Raw genomic sequence first — 17,608 nt, 5'->3', positions numbered from 1 at the left:
TTCTGTTCAATTTTGCAGGAGTGGCAAAAATATTTTTTCCAAACATTTTGAAAATAATAAATGATAAATCATTCAAATCAGCATAAATGATGGAATGTAATAACACAGAGAAAACTAATTCTGGACAATGTTCTCAAAGTGTTTTTGAATAAAACAAAACAAAACAAAACAAAACAAAAAACTTCAAACTTGTTCTCAATGAACCCTACCAAATTCTGTGCATGTGTCCAGGTGTTTAAAAGATATTTTAAAGCGGTTCATCCAGTCCTGGAAAAATCCACAGATTCTGCATGAATCAATTGGAATATGCAGACATAAATCTTCTGATACACAGCCTCTGATCCAAATTTTGGACAATATTGTTAAGCTTGCATCATCATAACTTTTAATGATCAATATCAAAATTCTGTTCAGTCATTTCTGTGCTCTGTCCAGTGATCATCTGTTCCAATTTCGGTAATAATTGGACAATTTGGACCACCTGCATCAGTGTACCATTTTATTCATTTTCATGCAGCCTATATGGTTTATAGGGCTGCCATTGACTGCCAGTGGGGAATACCAACAGATACACTAGAAGCTACAGCACCTTCAGTGCTTGGCCCCTTAAAACAAAACAGCAGAAGGTAAAAATAGATTATGTCAACACTGCCTTCAAATTACAACTCCAGCCTGTTTCCTGCAAAAAAAAATCTAATCTGGGTGATGTTTTGCAATCATGAAAGAATGAATGCAGTCAGTTAGTGAGACACTGGGCAAATTCCAAACAAACAATCCAGTCATAAAGTCATGCATGTCATAAAGAAGACGTTTGTAACATAATTGGCAAAGGGAGCAGTCAAAGACAACGTAATTTTCATAGATGTTACCACATAGGCCTAAATAAAACTATTAGCCTTGTAGAAACACATTCATACTGTTTGTGATAAATGTACTTTTTGCAACTTAAAATGGTGAAAAAACTCATAACAAAAAACTTTTATAACCTTATGACAATTTACTTTATTTTTAAAACTTTTTTGCTGAAAAACAAAACTATATTCTTTTCATTTTCTGGCAAAGTTTTATATTCACAAAAAATGACAACATTGTTAATTTTACATACATGTGAATTTTGTATTTTGTTGATATTCTTTATTTCACTTATTTGTGACCCTGGACCACAAAACCAGTCATAAGTCGCACGGGTATATTTGTAGCAATAGCCAAAAATACATTGTATGGGTCAAAGTGATCGATTTCTCTTTTATGCCAAAAATCATTACGTTAGTACATAAAGTAAAGTCATTTTGTAAATTTCCTACCATAAATATATCAAAACTTAATTTTTAATTAGTAGGCTAATATGCATTGCTAAGAACTTCATTTGGACAACTTTAAAGAAATTTTCTCAATATTTTGATTTTTTTTGCACCCTCAGATTCCAGATTTTCAAAAAGCCTAACGTTAGTTGTATGTCAGCCAAAGGCTAGAGGGACTTTGCTCTCGGCCAAATATTGTGCTATCCTAACAAACCACACGTCAATGGAAAGCTTATTTATTCAGCTTCCAGATGATATATAAATCTCAATTTAAAAAAAAAAATGTACCCTTATGACTGGTTTCGTGCGACTGGGTCACATTTTGAACTATAAAACAATGCTATGACCTCCGAACTTCCTTCTTCTGATGTTTTGGATTGAAGGCTGCGCAGCATTTTACTGCCACCTACTGGACGCAGTACAACATGACCATAAGTGACAAATGTGCCTAGTATAACATTTTTTAGGATAGATAAACGATAAAAAAAAACCCTCAAAGGCAAGTATATATTAGACCAAATGTGTTAACGAAGATTAACAAATGCTTTAGAAGTGATTTTTATTATTAGTTCATGTTAACTAACGTAGTTAGGCTATCTAATGTGAACAAACGGAGTGTTAGGCTTCTTAAATATTATTGATCTATGTTTAACGTTATATTTTTAATAATTTTAAATAAATGTATATTGTATAAAGACGATGTTGCCTTCGATTGTATTACTTTTATGGTTATGTTAAATAAACAAAAAGGCTGGCACACAAATAGAAATTTAGAAATGTTCGTATAATTTTAGACAGGGTCCTAAAAGCAAGAAATAAACACCTGGATAATATATTACTAGAACTGACCACTACTGTTATTCTCCCTGTCTGTTGACATATTTTGTGTTAAAAAAATGCTGAGGGAAAAAAAATATGAACATCTTAAATTGCTGGTCTTTCAAAACTAGACACAATTAGATCCAAATATTTCGACATCCTTCCAAGACAATGAGTTCTTATACCCGCACGTCATCTTCCAGCGTCACATCTTTGTCAGTGAACAAAATGGCAACCTACTGCTTAACCGTCGCCCGGCTTCAGGTACATGAAAACCTACGCTTTATATTGCCTACACGCATGGTTTGCATTTGCTAATTCGTTAATTAATGCCTTTCATAGCTGTGCTTGACAGATTGAGGTGCACCGATTGTTTTCGTGCTGAGTCTGCACACGAAGTGTTCACAGGTCATTGTGGCCAAGGATGTCATAGCAGACGCGTTTGCGCCGCTGCGCCTCGCGGATGGCGTTTAATCTTTATTTCCATCTGTTTAATACAGGACAGCCAAAGCACGAAACCAGAAATACTTAGAGCAATTTTATGGATTCACCTATTGTGGATTTTTCTTGTCTGGGTGTTTGGTTTTAGTCGCAAGGTGAACACAAGGTTAAAACGGCGCAGAGAGGATAACCGCGCTGGCGATGTAGATTAACAACACCGCTGCTTACGACGCGATATACAAGACAAATGTTATTATTTTAGCTATATAGCATTATTATATGCATTTCAGAATTATTGTAGCCTCACACCTGAGGTTTGATCATTTTGAGTAAAGTGAGCAGCTGCGATTTTACATTATGAATTACACTTGGAATCCATATTGATGTCATTATTTTTATATATATATATGTATGTATGTATGAGCTTATAAAACATATGTAGGCAGTACGAACAATTCAGGAGCATTTTCGTGTCCACAACACATGAGGTTGAAAAAAATACTTAACCTTGATGCTGTCATGGTTTTATTATAAGGCAGGGGTGTCCAAACTCGGTCCTGGAGGGCCTGTGTCCTGCAGAGTTTAGCTCTAACCCTAATTAAAACACACCTGAAGCTAATCAAGCTCTTACTAGGCATACTAGAAACTTCCAGGCAGGTGTGTTGTGGCAAGTTGGAGCTAAACTCTGCAGAACACCGGCCCACCAGGACAGAGTTTGGGCACCCCTGTTATAAGGCATCACAGGAATGACAATATTTTGGTCAGGGTTGACTACATGTATGTTTAATTGCTGTGTATATCAACTGAAATGTATCACTGTCACATGGAAACTGAAAATATTAGGGGATTTTACAACTCATTTCCAGACCTGAAGACATGGAACCAAAAAAAAAAAAAAAACTCCCCAGAAGTCATAAACTGCTTTCTAGAAAATATAGATTATTATATTTAATAATCTATATTATATAATAATCTATTTAATGCTCAAAAGTATTTAATCCAATGCAATTTTCTCATTGAGAGAGCAATGTCTATGTTTAAAAAAAAAGAAAGAAAAATAATGTAAATTGGGTCAAAGGTATTGGAACCCTGTTTGTAGTAGTTGTTTACTGTTTGATTTGTCAGTTGGTGTTCCAGTTATGTTATGATTCCCTGTTTGTTTATTTCAGCTCGCTCTGGGTCAGGGTGCCCGACGCTTTCATGTGGCGGCAGCTCTCAACGCAAAGGCCAAGGTGACCATGAGCCGCTTTGAGCCAAACACCTCCGTCAACTATGACAAGCTTCGCTCAAATATTGACATTGTGAGCAAAAGGTCAGATAGCATTACAGTATTTTACACTCAATATTATTTGCTTCTGTCCTCCTTATCTTTTGTAGGGGTACTCAGTTGCTATTTGTTTTATTCTTGGGGACAAAATATACTCTTAACTTTTTTTTTTTCGGCGCTTGGTTAGTTTTTTAAAAAGTCTTGTGAGTTTTTCCAAGTGTTTACATGTGAAATCGTATCCTCCAGACTCAACCGGCCACTCACTCTGTCAGAAAAGATTGTCTATGGCCATCTGGATGACCCGGTTGGACAGGAAATTGTTCGAGGACGCACATACTTGCGTCTGCGACCCGATCGAGTTGCTATGCAGGATGCAACAGCACAGATGGCCATGCTGCAGTTCATCAGCAGTGGACTCCCAAAAGTGGCAGTGCCGTCCACCATCCACTGTGACCATCTTATCGAGGCCCAGATCGGAGGAGCCCAGGATCTACAGAGGGCAAAGGTGAACAATGCTATATAGTGATGTTGAAAGGGTACAATGCGCATGTGATTGTTCTGGATATGTGTCATTAGGCTCAAATTTGTACAGTAAGTCACTTTCATTCTTCACTGATGCATTATTTAATTAATTTTCTCTGCTGTGAACCAGGAAATGAATCAAGAGGTTTACAACTTCCTGGCTAGCGCTGGGGCTAAATATGGTGTTGGCTTTTGGAAACCTGGCTCTGGGATCATCCATCAGGTACTGGAGATAAAACTTGTGACTATTTGTCAACCAGTTTGAGTTTTGTTTTGGGTGCTTGGTCAGTGACTACTGTATATTATATTATATTATATTATATTATATTATATTATGGTGCACTAGTATTAATGCAATAGTAATAAAATAGTTTTATATCATTTAAATTATTAAAAATTCGGTCAGTCATATTACATTGGGGGGAAAAAATTATTTTCCTTTTTTGTTCTTAGCTGATCACAGTATGCAGTTTGTATTTGTTACAGGCAAACAATATGGATATTAAAAATCCTTTTTCAGATTATCTTGGAGAACTACGCTTACCCTGGAGTCATGTTGATTGGTACAGACTCTCACACCCCTAATGGTGGTGGTCTGGGCTCCATCTGCATTGGAGTTGGTGGAGCTGATGCTGTTGATGTCATGGCAGGAATCCCCTGGGAGCTGAAGTGTCCAAACGTGAGTTGCCACTTTCTTTTTTATGAGTATATTTGTGTATTTATTTAAAAAAAAAAAAAAACACTTTCTATCTAAAGTTAGGCAAATGGAAGCATTTACAGGTTATATCTTCTTTTCCAGGTCATTGGTGTGAAATTGACAGGCGCATTATCTGGCTGGACCTCACCAAAGGATGTCATCCTTAAAGTGGCTGGTATTTTGACTGTGAAGGGTGGCACTGGTGCCATTGTGGAGTACCACGGCCCTGGTGTGGACTCTATCTCCTGCACAGGTGAAAACTTGCTCAAGGAATATTTAGACTGGTTTAATTTTCTAATGTCATCATATCATTTAATACATCATCCTTCATATCAGCGTTATGATGAAACTCATTGATGTAAACAAATTGTGGTTTAATTAAGTTAGTTAAGGATCCCACCTGTAATTGGTACTACAATGAATATTTTGAATTGAACTTTCCTTCTTTATGTTAGTCAATGCTAGCAGTACTTGAACTACCAACTGTAGACTAAACGTCTACATCCATAATGAAAGGTCTAAATACATAATTACAGTGCACCAGGGCATGCAATGATAAATTTAGCTTTAGTTATGGTATTCAAAGAAGGTCAAAATGAATGAGAAGTTTTCAGACATTATTGTCCAGATGGAATTAGATTCCTCAGAGGATGGTAGTTAGCTGACAGTACATATGTTAATTTGCTTCCTAAAATTTAGTGAGGAAAAACAGCTAAGTGGAATACAAACGGTATTAAAATAGCTTGTAAATCTGTGAAACACATGTGCAAAGTCCAGTTGGACTGTTTATAGTTGTAGTGTGGCTGTATATAGTGTATAATTAACTTTCAAATTGCTGTTGTTTTTATGCTACACTGTTGTCAGGGATGTCAGTTTCAGTCAAAACGTTTCACCCAACAGGACTTGGAAAAAGTTGACAGGTTTAGTTATTTAATCTGCTTAATGTCTCTTGGCATTGCCACTTCTCTCAGATCACGTGTCTTAGATAATGCAAACATAGCAATCATCGCTCAAGTGAACAACTTACCAGTTTGCCTCCAATTTTAGGCGCTATTAATTGTCAGCATGTGGAAAGTCAAGGCTAAAATGTTTTGTGAGTGGCATATGGAGATGCACTTTTCATGCAGTCGAGACAATCATTGTAAAAACTGAAAATTCTTTTGGTTTCTAATCAGGAATGGCCACCATCTGTAATATGGGTGCTGAAATTGGAGCTACCACTTCTGTATTCCCTTACAACCACCGTATGAAGACATATTTAGAGAAGACAGGTCGTGGAGGTAAGTGGCAGAGATAGACTACCATTATTGGATAATTTTTAGCTCATACTAAAAAAGGTTAGCCCCTCATTTAATTTATCCCTCACAGAAATTGCTGCTTTATCAAATGAGAACGAAGATCTGCTGGTACCTGACTCGGGTTGTCATTACGACCAGATAATTGAGATTAATTTAAGTGAGGTAAGAGCAGGTCAATTTGGGTAAGTGGGCTGAATGTATCTTAAAGTTACAAAAAAAGTATTAATTATTAATACACTCCCTTGCAGCTGAAGCCTCACATCAATGGCCCATTTACTCCTGACCTGGCTCACCCTGTTTCAGACATCGGCTCTGTTGCTGAGAAGAATGGCTGGCCCCTGGAGATTAAAGTTGGTCAGTGATTTAGCGTCTACTTCATTTGAATGGTCATATATAGACTTTTTATGGTCATTATTCAATAAAACGCCCCCCTTTCATAAACACATTCTCTCTACCTGAACATTACAGGTCTGATTGGAAGCTGCACCAACTCCAGTTATGAGGATATGGGCAGAGCTGCCTCCTTGGCCAAACAAGCACTTGACAAAGGACTCAAATGCAAAGCTCAGTTCACAGTCACCCCTGGGTCCGAGCAGATTCGTGCCACAATCGAGCGAGATGGCTATGTGAGTCTTGAGTTGAAGAGCCCTGGAGTTTTATTATTCAAGATTGTGTTCAGTGTTTAGGTCCAAATGACTGGATTGTTCTGCATTGAATAATTGAATGTGTTTCTTTACCTGCAGGCTAAAGTGTTGAGGGATGTTGGTGGGGTTGTCCTGGCTAATGCCTGTGGACCCTGCATTGGTCAGTGGGACAGGTAAAGTATTTGTCATTGTAGATGGTTTTTGTAAGGTCTTAATTCGACATTACAGATTTTCATTGAAAAGTACTTTATGCTTACCAAGACTGCATTTATTTTATCAAAATACAATAAAAAGTTAAATTGTGAAGTATTATTATAACTTAAAATAACCCTTTTTTATGTGGCGGCAAAGCTGAATTTTTCAGCATCATTACTCCAGTCTTCAGTGTCACCTGATCCTTCAGAAATCATTCTAATATGCTGATATGGTGCTTGAAAAACATTTCTTATTATGTTTAATCATAGACAATATGTTATGCTTTAATTTCATTAAATATTAGAAAATTCAAAAGAACAGTATTTATTCAAAGGTGCCATAGAATGGAAAACTGTATTTACCTTGGCATAGTTGAATAATAAGAGTTCTGTACATGGAAATGACATACCGTGAGCCTCCAACACCATTGTTTCCTCCTTATGTAAATCTCGTGAATGCAAAAGACCACTGAAAAATAGGCGAATCAGAACATAACACAGACAGTGACAGTTACAGTTACGCCCCATTTCATTCTAGGGAGAAATCCTAGGGTTTTAAATGGACATGTAAAACCGTTTCTGGAGAATTTTTGCCCTTACCTAAGCCACATAGTTTTATACAAAAATATTTGACCTCAGTTCCATGATTGACCAATCAGGGTCAAGTAATTCAGAGAACTGTGTACTAAAGTTATGTAATAAAGCCATATCATAAACCAATAAAATCTTTCTTGCAGACGTGATGTTAAGAAGGGAGAAAAGAACACCATTGTTACATCATTCAACAGAAACTTTACAGCCAGAAATGACGCTAACCCTGCCACTCATGCTTTTGTCACTTCTCCAGAGGTACTTTCACCTGTTTTTAAATGTGACGCACTCTGACCCTTTCCTTTTTGCAATCTTGCAAATTGATTTATTCTCTCCCTTTTTCATATAATTTTTTGCCTTGTAGATCGTCACAGCCCTTGCCATCGCAGGCACACTGAAGTTCAACCCTGAAACTGACTTCCTCACAGCCCCCAACGGAGAGAAGTTTAAACTGCTGCCGCCCACAGGAGATGAGCTTCCTGCCCGTGACTTTGACCCAGGTCAGGACACCTACCAGCACCCTCCACCTGAGGGGTCTGGCCTAAAAGTAGAGGTCAACCCTCAGAGCAACCGACTGCAGCTGCTAGAGCCCTTCGACAAATGGAGTGGAAACGACCTTGAGGACCTCCAAGTGCTCATCAAAGTAGGTTTTAGTCATAGATGTTTGAAATGTAGGATTTCAATATAACTCTGAATAATGCAACTCTATTTGTCAGGTGAAAGGAAAGTGCACCACCGACCACATCAGTGCTGCCGGTCCTTGGCTGAAGTTCCGTGGCCACCTTGATAACATTTCCAATAACCTGCTCATTGGTGCGGTTAATATTGAGAACGATGCCGTCAATAAAATTCGCAACCTTCTGACTGGAGAGTTTGGTGGTGTTCCTGATGTTGCCCGCCATTACAAAGTAAGAACCTTATCATGATGTGTTCTGCCTACTGAAAGCATTTATATTCTTAACGGTTTCTGAAAGTCCTGTAATATCCCACTTGCAGAAGAACAATGTTTCATGGGTAGTTGTGGGAGATGAGAACTATGGTGAGGGTTCCAGCAGAGAGCACGCTGCTCTGGAGCCCAGACATTTAGGAGGGAGGGCCATTATTGTGAAGAGCTTTGCTAGAATCCATGGTGAGTGTGAAATATTCCTCCCCCTTAAAGCTAAGCTTCATTTAGCAATTGATTTGAATTCTTCTGTCTGGTCTGTCAACAGAAACTAATTTGAAGAAACAGGGCCTGCTGCCCCTCACCTTCAACAACCCTGCTGATTATGACAAAATCCGCCCAGATGATAAACTCTCCATTGTAGGGCTTAAGAGCTTTGCCCCTGGAAAGGTAAGAATGATTCTGTTTATTCATGATTCTAGTTGAAATACCTCTTTCCTGGTTTGTGTTAGCCAGGGATTCCCAAACTTTTTTTTTTTTTTTTTTAATCAGCCAAACCCCTTTTGACCTAAAATGTTTAATTTAACTCTGTAAAGTCTGAGATATTTAAATAAAATTCAGAAAAAAAATCCAAATGATCTTTTTTTTTTTAAATTAAGGAATAGCTTATTGAACCTTTATACAAAGTCTTTAAAAGGTTGATTGTTATTTAGAGGTCCAACCTGAGCAAAAATATGCAATTTGGTGCAGTTGCTGATATTTATATGACCAAAAAGTAAGATGAAATTCTGATGGCTTGTAGTGTATATCAGTTATCAATATAACATACTACTTGCATAAGATGCATAAAAATATCAGTTGTCACTCTGAATTTCTTAGTAAAATGGCTTAGTAAGATGATAATTAAACAGTGAGTTTTATGTCTTCTCAAAAGCCTGATTTCACAGCAATAAATACTTGTACTATTATCTAAATGTGGCATTTTTCAGAATTATTCAAACAGGCCTTTTTACTTGCTAAAAAAGTATATGCCCCCTGTTGTCTGATTGACAGTGTACTTGAGGTTTTTGAGTTATCATTGAAAATTTAGAGGCCTTAGACATTTATTTTTCTCATGGTCATGAGTTTATGTTGGTTAGTGGTCACATGACATTACAGTAAACAAACTGAATTACTTAAAAAATTAAAGTAATAATAGAACACTTACTTTAAGAATGATGAAAAATATGTTTGCTTGGTAACTACCTTTCCTTATATTTCCGGTAATTTCCATTATGATTTTATTTTATTGTTCCGTTAGCCCCTAAAGGCCGTTATCAAGCACATTGATGGGAGCTCGGAAACCATCGAGTTGAACCACACCTTCAACGAAACCCAGATTGAATGGTTCAAGGCTGGCTCCGCCCTCAACAGAATGAAGGAGCTGCAGAAATAAGCGTGATTGGCTATAAATATACATATTTGGGAAGGGAATGGGTTATGCTTCAAACAGGAGAATATGGTATGTGTATGAAAGGTTTAAATACTCATGTAATTATGATCTGAATTCTACACAATACATAAAATACATTTTAAAACTGTGTTGCATAGACAAGTCATGTCAATACTGTTCAAAGCTATATAATACATTGCAGTGCAGATAAAAGTTATTAAGTTTGGTAACTGTAATGCTTATAAATTACAAGCTTGGTCGGTGTGTATTACAGAATGGTTCATTTAAAAAAGTTAGCTTACAAAAAAAAGCTAGGTGCATGCTTGTTAGTGGGAGAAACCAGAGTTTAATTCATAAAATCATCCAAATATCTGTGTTCAGGCAACTGTTGATTATTAATTTCTGCTGTTTGTAATATTACACTGAACTGTAATGAGAGCTGCTTGTGAATTTTCTGTCCTGTAATCAGCTTTATTAATGGATTATCTTTTACTTTACATGATTCTGTTAGCAGAAATGATCAAACATTCATAATTATTGTTCTCCTCCACACAAGCTTGAAACTTGACCGGTTATTGTTCATGTAGCTATTCTTACTGTGAGTCAGAGTGACTTGTCAATGCCTATTCTTCGAAACCCTGGCAGATCTTGTCATCACACCACCACTGTCAAATGTGTCTGGTACTGAGTGCACCACAGGTCAAGTTTATAAACGTTTTAAACTGAATGCTTATTTATAAACGTGCAAAGAATCTCCAATGTGCATTATCTTAAGTGTTTTGGACGAGTTATTGAGTAATGGATCAGTAATCAGACCTCCAATCTCTTGAGCACTTTTCCTGTATATTTGAGTGCCCTTTTTTGTAGGGTTGTATTTTTTTCCCCTTTCAAACAGAGCCATACCCATGTCAAAGCAGTGATGTCAATCACTCTGATCAGCAGACTATAGCAGCTGCTTTCAAGATACCAAGCAGTAAATGACTAGCTTTGTCTGATTCAACACATTCATCCTCCTCAGATGAACTTTTACTGTTAAATGAATTCTAGCCAGTGCAGTAAATGTAAAGAATACCGTCTTTGATGTGTTTTCAGCTCTGTGAAAGGAATAATGGGTTTCGTGCTGCTTGCAATACCCCACAAACACATCCTCTTAATTATAACTCCATTATTTTCATTATTTTTTTTTTTTCGTTCTTGAGGAAATGAATGATGATTGGTCACAGTGGATTATAAAATAAAAATCATTTAAAATAATTTTGTCCTTTTTTGTGTGTGTGTAAAGATTAAATGTATACTGTGATTTTTTTTTTTTTTTTTTTGATTTTTTTAAATTATTTTTTTAGAAGTGTGTAAAAAGCTTGAATTACGTTGAGTAGACTGTTTTGTACTCCCTATAGTACTGAACTGTTTGAATGATTTAAATAATTTTTATTTAGTTTATTTATTGTTTATCTATTTTTGCATATTTTTACACACTCTCCCTTGGGGACGCGTGGTGGTCCCCTAACCCCAGTTTGAGAAAACCCCTGAGGCACAAAATATGTAATTACGTATTTATTATATGCAGTTAAAATCTTATATGCGGTAAAATTGTTAATTCCTCGATTACAGTATTTAAAACATGAATAACAAGCACCACATCTACACCGCGTCGCGTCAAAACCTTGATCTCGCCTGTTTTATTGTGGGCGCTCTGATTGGTCGACTGAAGACTGACGTCAGGATTCTGTAGTGTCGTTGATTATAATTGGAGCGTTTTTGTTTTGTCGCGTCGCGTCTCTCGCGTTCAATTTTGATGGTGTGTCCCTCCCTCTCCTCCCGTAACCTCATTTATTGTATGCTACGTAGGGGTCCCTTGAATTGAATGTGTGGACCACGAATGATAGTACTCAGGCATTTAATACTGGATTCTAATGTAGCTATGTAGAAATATTTGTATCCGCAGCGCAAGAGATATCAACCGACAGATTGGTATCCACTATAACGTACAGTACGGTAAGAATTCCATCGTTGTCCTATTATATTTTCCTGTCCGTATATATTACCGTTGATTGAATACGCCTTTACTGTTATGGTGTCGCATACTGTGGACTACGTTTGTCAACAACCCTCATTGTGGAGCGCCGGTTGATAATATGATAACAAAACACACGTACTCACAGTTTAATCAGAGTCACTGTCGATAAGGCTTTCTTAGACTACAGGGAAGAAACCCTTGGCGCATTGGAAAACAATGAAAGGGAAACAATATGAAGGAGGAAAACAGTCGCCCCTAATAAGAAGATCCGATGTGGTCCTGATGCAGCTGCTGCATCCAGATTTGAGTGCAGAGAGATCAACACAACACATAAAAACGTCTCTTCAGTAAAAGCAGATTAAGTCAGGCAGGATGGATATTTCAAAGCAACTGTTTAACGTTTCATATCAAATATAATGCAAATATTTTTGCTTGTTTGTGTGTTTCAAAACCATTTTTTCAAACCACAGAGGCCTCATCTCATCTCCAGTGAACTTCACACCAATGGCTGATTCAGACAGCACGTCTACATCTGATCGAAAGCCGCACTGTCCACATAAACCTGTCTCACTTTCATTGCCTTTCCTGAGAGAGGGCAGTAATGTCTTTGAGAGGAAACCGCCCCAAACAGGGGAACCTCTTAGTCCACTGCCAACCAAACGCACACGTACCTATTCAGCGTGAGTACCAAAAGCATTCCATGTACTTTGTGTAAATGTGATGCAAGATTTTGGACTTTTTTTAATATTATTTTGTCTGACTTTAAAGTAGCCGATGCAGTTTTTTTTTTTACAGATATTGACACTTTTCTGCTTTATTCTTCAGTATTGGAGATACCGATAAGTGCCAAAGAGAGTGAAAAACACATAGCAATTTAAGACATCTTAGAGCGAATATATAAAATAAAATGAATAAATAATGAAACATAAAAAGAAAATTGTGTCATAAAAAGACAAAATTATGACATGATTATTATTATACTGATTTTATATATATATATATATATATATATATATATAAAACAGAGAACGTATAATGCATTTTTATTATTGTAATGATTATTTATTGTCAAAAGCAGAAGTAAAACAATATTTAAAAATGTTAGATTTTGGAGGGAGTTCTGCATATTGACTAGCTAATGGATGCTGAAATGTATGAATAAATAAAATGAAAATAATTGTTATTGTGTTGTAAAATGGCCTAGAGAATAGATGCATTGGGAAAAATGACTGGTTAATTCGATGTATTGTTGTGTTCATTTCAATGAAACTTAAAGAGACGTTTTGTGCTTCTTATTACCAAAACAAAGTGTTATAAGTTGATCTAGAGCCTCTTTCCTCTGGTATTTTGTCAGATCCGTAAGAGCCAAATCTGGACCTGTCTTCAAGGGCATTTGCAAGAACTTCTCAAGGTCACAAGGTCATGGATTCATTCGCCCCTCCCATGGAGGAGAAGACATATTTGTTCACATCTCAGAGTAAGTGTGAAAATATAACAATGTTTTTTAAAATGTTATAAAAAATATTATATAGAGAATTTTTATTACGCTATTTATTAAGTTATATTATATTATACTCTTTCTTTTTAGTATTGAGGGTGAATATGTGCCGATGGAGGGGGATGAGGTGACCTACAAAGTGTGTCCTGTTCCTCCCAAGAACCTAAAGTTCCAAGCCGTTGAGGTGGTCATCACCAACCTGTCTTCCGGAAGAAAGCATGAGACCTGGTCTGGGCAAGTTATCAGCTCCTAGCTCACACATTCAGAGCCCAACAGAAGAATAAAGGCAGAGAGGGAGAGATAAAGGCAGGGGTTTAACTTGAGGTGCTCATGTTGGCGTAAAATGGTGTTATGTGTAAGTAGGATAGGGATGGAATAGCAATTAGGGTTATGCAACTGTTGTTTTCTCCGGTCTGGCAAATAAGCAACAGGAAGTCGGTGAGAAGTCTGTTTGGAAAATGTTTTGAGATGCAAGTCAGCTGAGCTTTAATATAGCATTGGCAGAACATAACATAACTGTGAAACAAAAAGCAGCAGTGTTTCCCTTGTTTGAAATTTTGTCATTTATATGTAATTAATTATGTATTTATTTTCACTTTATGTACAGTTCATTGTGATGTGTATGTCCAAGTCATTTATGTAAAACCGATTTCCTAAAATAAATTAATGCACATCAATGAAAACTTCCATTTCTTTAATTGTGATTGATAGGACTGATAATAGTTTTCTGTAAGAAAGTTACAAATCCCAAAATCACAGTAGTTCATTTTGTCAAGAACAATGCTTCTTATGATAATTCTAATAAAACTGAAAGAACATGATGCAGTGTTTTTCCTTAATATTTCTTATCCATTAAAACAAAATGTAAGTTATGACTTTATTCTACTTTCAGATTTTTAAAAATGTTTACATTTTTAAATACCTTACAGGTTATGTAAATGAAGCTGTGCTTATAAAGATAAAATGCAACTGAAAACATGGAGACTGCCAAAGTAAATGCGTAATCAGGAATTAAAATGAATATTAAAATATGATATATTGAATTAATTTTAATTATTATATGTATAACAACAAATATAAATATATATTAAATATACATAACATGGGAAAATAAATACACATATCATACAGTATTATCCAGTGTCAAAGCAATGAGTTAAGATGTGCTGTAGTGGCTTCTATTGGCGGAAAGGAAGAGAGGGGAGGGGTGTTTAGTGAGCCACATGTGTACAAATGACCATTAGAGGGAGCAGTACATCATAAAAACTGATTGAAAGCAATACAAAAAACTACAAAAGGATAATACATTTTTATTTACACACTTTTATAATACATTTTATATTGCACCCTCAGCTCATAAACCAGCAACTAGTTATGGGGCAATTCTACAAAGACACAAAGCTACTTTTCTTTATCACCTTATAAAATCACACATTTATTTATGTGCATGTTAGCTAGAAGAGAACGGACAGTTAAAAAAAGATAGATAGATAGATAGATTGATTGATTGATTGATAGGCTATGACTTATGATGTCTGCTGACGTCTGATGGCCCAGATTACAATAAGATTTACTTCACAGAGTTTCCTCAGAAGTCGTAAATGAAATGGAACCATAAATATATGAACTGCCAAAACTATTGTTTGATATGATAATCATTATTGAGGGGAAGCACCAAGTACATAAATGTGTTGGAAAGGAACTTGTATAAGCACAAAATAATGAGTGTGACACATTCAAGTAAATTTAACAAGAAAAAGATCAAGATTATAATGAAGTGTGCTTTTTTATTTTTATTTATTTGTTTTTATACAGCGTTTTTAGCTGTCCTTAAGTACACTGTAAAAAAAAAATGTTGAGCAAACTTTAAAAAAATTGTTTTACCAGCTTCAGCAGATTTTTGAGTTTGCTCTACTTATTTTTGTGGGGGATTCTCAAATTTTTGTTGTATAAACTTAAAACGTCAAGTTGAGAAAACTCAAAAATCTGCTGAAGCTGGTTGCCTCAAAATTTTAAGTTGGCTCAACTTTTTTTTTACAGTGGGTACGGAAAATATTCAGACCCCCTTAAATTTTTCACTCTTTGTTATATTGCAGCCATTTGCTAAAATCATTTAAGTTCATTTTTTTTCCTCATTAATGCACACACAGCACCCCATATTGACAGAAAAACACAGAATTGTTGACATTTTTGCAGATTTATTAAAAAAGAAAAACTGAAACATCACATGGTCCTAAGTATTCAGACCCACTGATATATTTAACTCAGGTGCTGTCCATTTCTTCTGATCATCCTTGAGATGGTTCTACACCTTCTATTTGAGTCCAGCTGTGTTTGATTATACTGATTGGACTTGATTAGGAAAGCCACACACCTGTCTATATAAGACCTTACAGCTCACAGTGCATGTCAGAGCAAATGAGAATCATGAGGTCAAAGGAACTGCCTGAAGAGCTCAGAGACAGAATTGTGGTAAGGCACAGATCTGGCCAAGGTTACAAAAAAAATTTCTGCTGCACTTAAGGTTCCTAAGAGCACAGTGGCCTCCATAATCCTTAAATGAAAGACGTTTGGGACGACCAGAACCCTTCCTAGAGCTGGCCGTCCGGCCAAACTGAGCTATCGGGGGAAAAGAGCCTTGGTGAGAGAGGTAAAGAAGAACCCAAAGATCACTGTGGCTGAGCTCCAGAGATGCAGTCGGGAGATGGGAGAAAGTTGTAGAAAGTCAACCATCACTGCAGCCCTCCACCAGTCGGGGCTTTATGGCAGAGTGGCCCAACGGAAGCCTCTCCTCAGTGCAAGACACATGAATAAGATTCACAAAACACCTGAATAAGATTCTCTGGTCTGATGAGACCAAGATAGAACTTTTTGGCCTTAATTCTAAGCGGTATGTGTGGAGAAAACCAGGCACTGCTCATCACCTGTCCAATACAGTCCCAACAGTGAAGCATGGTGGTGGCAGCATCATGCTGTGGGGGTGTTTTTCAGCTGCAGGGACAGGACGACTGGTTGCAATCGAGGGAAAGATGAATGCGGCCAAGTACAGGGAAATCCTGGACGAAAACCTTTGCCAGAGAGCTCAGGACCTCAGACTGGGCCGAAGGTTTACCTTCCAACAAGACAATGACCCTAAGCACACAGCTAAAATAACGAAGGAGTGGCTTCACAACAACTCCGTGACTGTTCTTGAATGGCCCAGCCAGAGCCCTGACTTAAACCCAATTGAGCATCTCTGGAGAGACCAAAAAATGGCTGTCCACCAACGTTTACCATCCAACCTGACAGAACTGGAGAGGATCTGCAAGGAGGAATGGCAGAGGATCCCCAAATCCAGGTGTGAAAAACTTTTTGCATCGTTCCCAAAAAGACTCATGGCTGTATTAGATCAAAAGGGTGCTTCTACTAAATACTGAGCAAAGGGTCTGAATACTTAGGACCATGTGATATTTCAGTTTTCTTTTTAATAAATCTGCAAAAATGTCAACAATTCTGTGTTTTCTGTCAATATGGGGTGCTGTGTGTACATTAATGAGGAAAAAAAATGAACTTAAATGATTTTAGCAAATGGCTGCAATATAACAAAGAGTGAAAAATTTAAGGAGGTCTGAATACTTTCCGTACCCACTGTATATTCTAAAACACCAACAAATACACAATCTCGGGTATAAATGAAACCTTAAAATTACATTTAAATAATATATTGTATATAATATAGTCAATATATAAAATAAAATAAAAATGTAGACATGCAAATAATAAACCTGAGCACAACAAATTATAACATGCATCAGAGAGTAATTGATGTAGGCTATTTTCCTGCTCTCAGCTGGGAAAACAAACACGACAAGGTGCTTCATTCTGATTGCTTTTATGATGCATCCATTTATCACAGGACTATGGTTTTATGACTCAACCTTTGTCCTTCACTCCTTCTCACCGTCCTCTGCACAATAGTGTTCAATAGACCCTAAGAGCTTCTGCTTCAGTTGCTTTGACAGAAA

At 36.7% G+C, this 17,608-nt stretch overlaps 2 protein-coding genes across 4 annotated transcripts; both read left to right on the top strand.

The window, feature by feature from the left end:
- Nucleotides 1–2,258: 2,258 nt before the first annotated feature.
- On the top strand, nt 2,259–11,343 carry aco2 (aconitase 2, mitochondrial). Of its 2 annotated transcripts, none has more exons than XM_058794375.1 (17): nt 2,259–2,384; nt 3,731–3,873; nt 4,075–4,333; nt 4,481–4,573; nt 4,871–5,029; nt 5,150–5,300; nt 6,223–6,327; nt 6,416–6,507; nt 6,594–6,699; nt 6,814–6,971; nt 7,089–7,162; nt 7,921–8,032; nt 8,139–8,417; nt 8,491–8,682; nt 8,771–8,903; nt 8,986–9,107; nt 9,958–11,343. In XM_058794375.1, exons 1-17 carry the CDS (start codon nt 2,292–2,294, stop codon nt 10,090–10,092), a joined length of 2,406 nt encoding a protein of 801 aa, XP_058650358.1. In that variant the 5' UTR covers nt 2,259–2,291; the 3' UTR covers nt 10,093–11,343. The 2 variants fall into 2 exon arrangements, with proteins under 2 accessions (XP_058650358.1, XP_058650359.1); XM_058794376.1 differs by lacking the exon at nt 2,259–2,384 and adding an exon at nt 3,317–3,338.
- Nucleotides 11,344–11,849: 506 nt separating this feature from the next.
- csdc2a (cold shock domain containing C2, RNA binding a) lies at nt 11,850–14,415 on the top strand. 2 transcript variants are annotated; one of them, XM_058793939.1, is made up of 4 exons: nt 11,850–12,084; nt 12,577–12,786; nt 13,461–13,583; nt 13,695–14,415. In XM_058793939.1, the coding sequence occupies exons 2-4, from the start codon at nt 12,611–12,613 to the stop codon at nt 13,855–13,857; spliced, it is 462 nt and encodes a 153-aa protein (XP_058649922.1). In that variant the 5' UTR covers nt 11,850–12,084; nt 12,577–12,610; the 3' UTR covers nt 13,858–14,415. The 2 variants fall into 2 exon arrangements, with proteins under 2 accessions (XP_058649922.1, XP_058649923.1); XM_058793940.1 differs by lacking the exon at nt 11,850–12,084 and adding an exon at nt 12,096–12,473.
- Nucleotides 14,416–17,608: the final 3,193 nt, after the last annotated feature.

Source organism: Onychostoma macrolepis, chromosome 12, assembly GCF_012432095.1.
Source record: "Onychostoma macrolepis isolate SWU-2019 chromosome 12, ASM1243209v1, whole genome shotgun sequence".
Classification (NCBI taxonomy): domain Eukaryota; kingdom Metazoa; phylum Chordata; class Actinopteri; order Cypriniformes; family Cyprinidae; genus Onychostoma; species Onychostoma macrolepis.
The sequence above is the reverse complement of the archived record's forward strand: the minus strand, read 5'-3'. Positions and strand labels throughout refer to the sequence as shown.

Excerpts from the sequence above, each read along its gene's own strand:
- aco2 (XM_058794375.1), top strand. The coding sequence starts at position 2,292 with ATGAGTTCTTATACCCGCACGTCATCTTCCAGCGTCACATCTTTGTCA. Across the intron at positions 2,385-3,730 it reads TAACCGTCGCCCGGCTTCAG|CTCGCTCTGGGTCAGGGTGC; the intron begins GTACATGAAAAC and ends TGTTTATTTCAG. Across the intron at positions 6,328-6,415 it reads AGAGAAGACAGGTCGTGGAG|AAATTGCTGCTTTATCAAAT; the intron begins GTAAGTGGCAGA and ends TATCCCTCACAG.
- csdc2a (XM_058793939.1), top strand. The coding sequence starts at position 12,611 with ATGGCTGATTCAGACAGCACGTCTACATCTGATCGAAAGCCGCACTGT. Across the intron at positions 12,787-13,460 it reads CGCACACGTACCTATTCAGC|ATCCGTAAGAGCCAAATCTG; the intron begins GTGAGTACCAAA and ends GTATTTTGTCAG. Across the intron at positions 13,584-13,694 it reads ATATTTGTTCACATCTCAGA|TATTGAGGGTGAATATGTGC; the intron begins GTAAGTGTGAAA and ends CTTTCTTTTTAG.